Source organism: Monopterus albus, unplaced genomic scaffold (genome assembly GCF_001952655.1).
Source record: "Monopterus albus unplaced genomic scaffold, M_albus_1.0 scaffold267.1, whole genome shotgun sequence".
Taxonomy (NCBI): Eukaryota; Metazoa; Chordata; class Actinopteri; order Synbranchiformes; family Synbranchidae; genus Monopterus; species Monopterus albus.
In genome coordinates this window covers 33,569-39,031 of record NW_018128147.1, presented here as the reverse complement: position 1 = coordinate 39,031, position 5,463 = coordinate 33,569, and the positions used below count along the sequence as shown (strand labels likewise).

General features: G+C 46.7%; 1 protein-coding gene across 15 annotated transcripts in view; it reads left to right on the top strand.

Annotated features, from left to right (window-relative positions):
• dlg2 (discs, large homolog 2 (Drosophila)) overlaps positions 1-508 on the top strand; it is a 316,297-nt gene extending 315,789 nt beyond the window's left edge. For all 15 annotated transcript variants that reach the window (XM_020621763.1, XM_020621766.1, XM_020621770.1 and 12 more), the window contains one exon: positions 120-508. In XM_020621763.1, the coding sequence (XP_020477419.1) occupies positions 120-220 (101 nt within the window). In that variant the 3' untranslated portion in view covers positions 221-508. The remainder of the gene's footprint in view (positions 1-119) is intronic.
• The last annotated feature ends 4,955 nt before the right edge of the window (positions 509-5,463 follow it).

Here is a 5,463-nt window from a genome sequence, read left to right as displayed (position 1 = left end):
GCTCGGATTACCTCGCAGAAGGACATACAGGACTGCTCCCTGCTGTGTTTTTGTGAAACATGGCTGGGAAAAGAGACTCCCGATGAGGGTATAACTCTGGATGGTTACTCTGTGTTCAGACAGGATCGCAGCACCGCTGAAAGCGGCAAGACCCGCAGAGGTCACAGACTGGAGGCCACAGACTGGAGCATCTTCAAAGGGGCCACAGATGACTCCATGAATATGCAGATAATGTGAGTGACTGCATCAGCTGGTGCACATCTATATGCGGAACAGCTAGAAGTGTGTGTGTTTTCCCCAACTAAAAACCATGGTTTAATAGGGATATAAAACAGAAAATCAGGAAGAGACGAGAGGCTTTTAAGTCAGGGGACCAAGCGGAGTACAGGAAAGCCCGGTATGAGCTACAGAAATCCATCAGAGCTGTAAAGGGAGCATACTTTCAAAAACTGGAGAGCTACTATATGAATGACAACACACGCAGTATGTGGCAGGGAATCAGGCAGTCACAAACTACAGGAACAAATCAACAAACACAGCCCCCCAGGACGCCACCCTCCCGGACAGCCTCAACAACTTCTATGTGAGGTTTGACAGGTTGAACACAAGACACCATCTCAAAATCCCCCTGCGACCCGGGGGACACTGCTTTTCAGGTGACACACACACAGGTCCTGAAGGCCTTGAGACAGGTAAACCCCCATAAGGTGGCAAGACCAGATGGTGTCCCCCCTAGAGTGTTGGGACCCTGTGGGGTTCAACTAGCTAGTGTGTATGCAGACATCTTCAACCTGTCCTTAACCCAAGCAGTAGTTCCTTGCATTTTCAAAAAATCCATTATCATACTGTTCCCTAAGACATCAGACACATCTACTCTGAATGACTTCAGGCCAGTATCGTCATGAAGTGCTTTAAGAAACTGGTCCTCACACACGTTAACCACATGGTCCTGGACAGTGTAGACCCCCTCCAGTTTTCCTATCGCTCCAACAAATCAGTGGACAACGCGACAGCTCTGGCTTTATTCCACACCCTGAAACACCTGAACAACAGCAGTACGTATGCTAGGATGCTCTTCCTATATTACAGTTCTGCATTCAACACCATTTGCCTGGGTAGGCTGATTGGGAAGATGACAGACCTCAGTGTACCAAATCTCACCTGTAACTGGATTCTGGACTTCCTGACTGAAAGACCACAGATAGTTAGAATGGGAGGGCGGGTGTCTGCTGAGCTCACAATCAGTCACTGCAGGGCTGCTGTCTCAGCCCCAAACTCTTCACCCTGTACACCCACAACTGTGTCTCCAACCATGACAACACCATCATCATTAAATATGCTGATGACACCACCATTCTGGGCCTCATCAAGTGGGGAGACGAGTCAGGTTACAGAAGCTCACCCAGGCTTATAGAGGACTGGTAGAGAGCATCCTCACTACTGGCATCACAGTCTGGTATGGTAACACCACACAGGCAGAGAGGAAGGCTCTTCAAAGGGTCATAAAGACTGCAGAGAGGATAATTGGGACTGAACTGCCTGCTATGGACACACTGCACACACAGTGCTGTCATAAAAGGGCAGAGAACATACTCAGGGATCCACGCCACCCAGCTCACTCTTTGCTCAGACACAAAAACTGCACCTACAGCCTCAGGCACAGCAGGGGGGACAGTATCATCACACACAGAACTAAACTTTACAAAGAAGCTATTACAAAATGTGGACATATGTTCTATAGAGTGCACAGTCCTTTATATTGGATATTGATACTATCCATAATTATTAAAAATGCTTTATTCACAAGATTAAATATGTATAGTAATAGTGTATAATTCTAATAATCTACTGGTATAAAATTTGTGTAGTATCTTCTGAAATTTGTATCCGCATGTCCCACAGAGAGCACATCATTTTATAGTGGAGCTTAGTTTTCATATTTAATATTAATCCTTTTTCAGAATAACTGTATTTAAACTTCAATAGTTCCAATGTCATGTGACATGTTGGTTCAAAATCTGTTCTAAATGTTTGTCTAAATGCCCCACACAGAACACACCCACACATACTGTATTAGATATTAATGCTTATCATTTACAGGAAAAGAATACTCTTCTTCCAAATGAGGCTGGATTAGAGATTAGGAGTTTCAAAAGAATCATTCCATGGACTAATTATCATTATTCTTGCTCTTTATCTTGGTTGGTGTAACCCATGTTAAGGTGGGAGGGGTGGGTGGTTGAACAATTTGTTTAATGGTTGTTTCAAATAAAAAAAATTAGTATAGGTCTGTGTTCATTGTACCTTATGCTTGTCAATATTTCCGAACAAAATTATAAAACAGTACAAATTTATTGGTTTCTCAGTTATACCTACACAATCAAATACAATCATTCTGCAATGAATTTTATCTTTGTGGAACTTGTTCAACTGTTTATTGAGGTGGGTTTGTGTTTTATTGAGAGGAGCTTATAATATTTTGTGCCCATGTATTAATTAACTACAGTGTCAAAAACACAAATGCATAAGCTTCACAAAGACAGGGATTAATTGCAGGGTGATTCCATTATTTTGCATATTATAGATTTGGACCAAATAAACTGATCTTTCAAACTGGTAAAAAAAAAAAAGAAAAAAAAGAAAAAAAGAAACATAGATATTAGTATTCAAACAATTTCAGCTGAGCCATAGTTCATTGCATACATTTTTTTAGTGGGTTTCAAGGCTGACAAGGAATCAAGACAGAGTCACTTTGTGCAGGCACAATATCATATTATAGCGTTGAGTTTCAAAAGCTTTTAATAACTTTAAAAGGCATATATCAGAACTAAGGAAGTTGTAGGCAGTATGAATGTTCTCCCTTGAGTATTCTAATAAGGGTATTTAAGACTAAAGCCATGTTGTTATTTATAGAAGTGATCAGTCCAGTAACAGGTCATTACAAATGTATACTATAATCATAAGTAACATTTTTATTGTAATTTTCATGAAAACATGTTAGCAAGGGACAGAAGCTAGATGACTGAGCCAAAAATGATGATGATGATACTTTACAAGGATACAAAGCAGACAAGGGGTAGGACAGTGCAAAACAAAAAAGCAGGAAAGGAGACCAAGAGAACAGTGTCAATGACAAACAAGAGCCTAATAGGAAAGATGACTAAAGAGATGATTCTGATGTGACAAGTGAAGAAATAACTGTTAAATTCTGTAGTAGCTCAACCCAATGTACCAACACACATGCCGGAAGTGGGATATGAAGTAGAATTTATTGTAACTTTATTGAGAGCAAGAGAAAGAGCAGAGGCAGAGAAGGTTCTTGGAGCTGGGAATGAAGGCAGGCTGGATGGGTGAAGCTGGGTATACTGGAGCAGTAAGACAAGTGGAGGCGGGTAATGAGAAGACAGAGAAGGTGGAGGTGAAGCTGTTGCTGACTGTTGTGGATTGGTGCTGACATAGCAGCTCCTATGGGCAAGTGTAGGACAGAGAAATGGCGAGCTGGAGATAGCTGGACTCACCGGTGGATGGTTAAACAGGTACATCTCGTGGAGCAAGCAGAGGCATTCAGCGTGGCATGTCTGGAGCAGGCAGCAGACTGAAGAAGACAGAGAAGACACACACACCACCAATGGAGCAGGAAACAGGTAAACAGGAGTACACCCAGGATCTGGAAGCAGTTCAGTAACAGGCAGGATCGCAAATGCGCCGGGGCTGACTTTTGGCAGTACACAAACATGCAGGAGAAGTTTAGGTTATGGACCAATGCGGAACTAACAGAAAAGGCCATGTATATATGGGGAGGTAATGAGTGGCAGGTGAATATGATGATGAATGACTATGCTGGCTAAGATTGTGACAGGCAGAGGGAGACAGAGAAAAGGAAAGAAAAATAGGGAGCACAGGACCAAACATAACAGTACCCCCCCTCAAGGATGGCTCCCAGGCATCCAAAAACAAAAGAGAAAAACCCAAAACCAGAGCAAGGCCAAGCAGGGAGGGAGGATGACAGCCTGGAAGGAGGGCACGAAAAACAAACCAAAAAAAAAACAAAGCCATCTGGTCCCCAAACACAAAGTTCAAAACCAAAAACAAGGGAACTGGGAAAAAAAGGGCAAAAGCAAAAAACATATATAGATAAAGGCCACAGGGTGCCCACAACAAAAACTGGGGCACCACCACTCAGGGGTCGACCCCCAAGAACAGGATGGCAGGAATCTCAGGCTCCGGCGACTGCTCAGGTGGGAAGACCAAAGACTAGACCAGGAACAGGAGGGACCATGCAGGAGGGACTACGCAGGAGGGACTGTGCAGGAGGGCAGCCACAGGACTAGACAGGAGATCGGAGAGGCCACTCAGGAGGGTGGCCACAGAACCAGGCAGAGGTCCAGTGGGACCAGGTATAAGTCTGGTGTAGCTGTACGAGAGGACAACCTCAGCGCTGGGCAGGAGGCCACTTGGGGGGATGTCAGCGGTGTCGGACAGGGGTCGGAGAGGCTGTTTTGGAGGAGAGACCAGAGACGACATCGCTCCAGAGGTTGACCCCAAAACCAGGCAGTGGATTGCAGAGGATTGCTCCAGAGGACCCGGCAGGAGATCACTCCATAGGGCGGACTTGGCACTGAAGAGGCTGCAGCTCGGAACCAGGCAAGGATGGGGGCTGCAGTGGCAGAGGTACCAGGGACAGGGGCTGCAGCAGTGGGCTGACTGGCAGTGCAGAAACTGGGGTGGAGGCAATGTCAGGCTCCTGAGGAACTGGGATGGAGGTGGTGTCGGCAACCAATTGGGGAATAGGAACAGGGGTAGCATCGACATTTCAGCCAACCTGCTCAAGGGCTGACTCGGAGACCTTGGTTCACGTTTCCTCATTCACTGCCTGTGAACCTTGAACCCCAGCGGGGACAGTCGTCAACACATCTGGGGATTTCTGCCTCAGTGGGAACATCTGCATGGTCTGGCCAAAGGGCAGGAGCAGAGGCGGTGTCAGCAATCCGGCCAACCTGCTCAGGGATGAAGGCAGCATCGGCAGTCCAGCTGACCTGCTCAGGGATGGAGGCAGCATCAGTGGTCCGGTCAACCTGCTCGGGATCAGGAACAGGGGTGGTGTTGGCAGTCCGGCTGACCCACTTAGGATCAGGCACAGGAGAGGCGTTGGCGCACCAGCCAACCTGCTTAGGACTAGACAGAGGAATTCTTGGCAACACGCTGAGTGGTTTGGACCTCTCCAGCACACCCGGCTACTTCACCCTCCATGGGGGTGTCGCCACTGCTGGACTGGAGTGCCAGGACTGATGGTGTTGGTCATTGTCTGTGCCTATGACTGCCTCTCTGGTAGACGGAGCATGGCCCGAGAGCTGGTGGCGGCAACTGCAGCATAGGAGCAGGCGGTGGCAGCTGCAGCTGGAGAACAGGTGGCAGCAACTGCAGCTCAGGAACAGGCTAGGGCTTCAGCTCCGGAAATGGTAG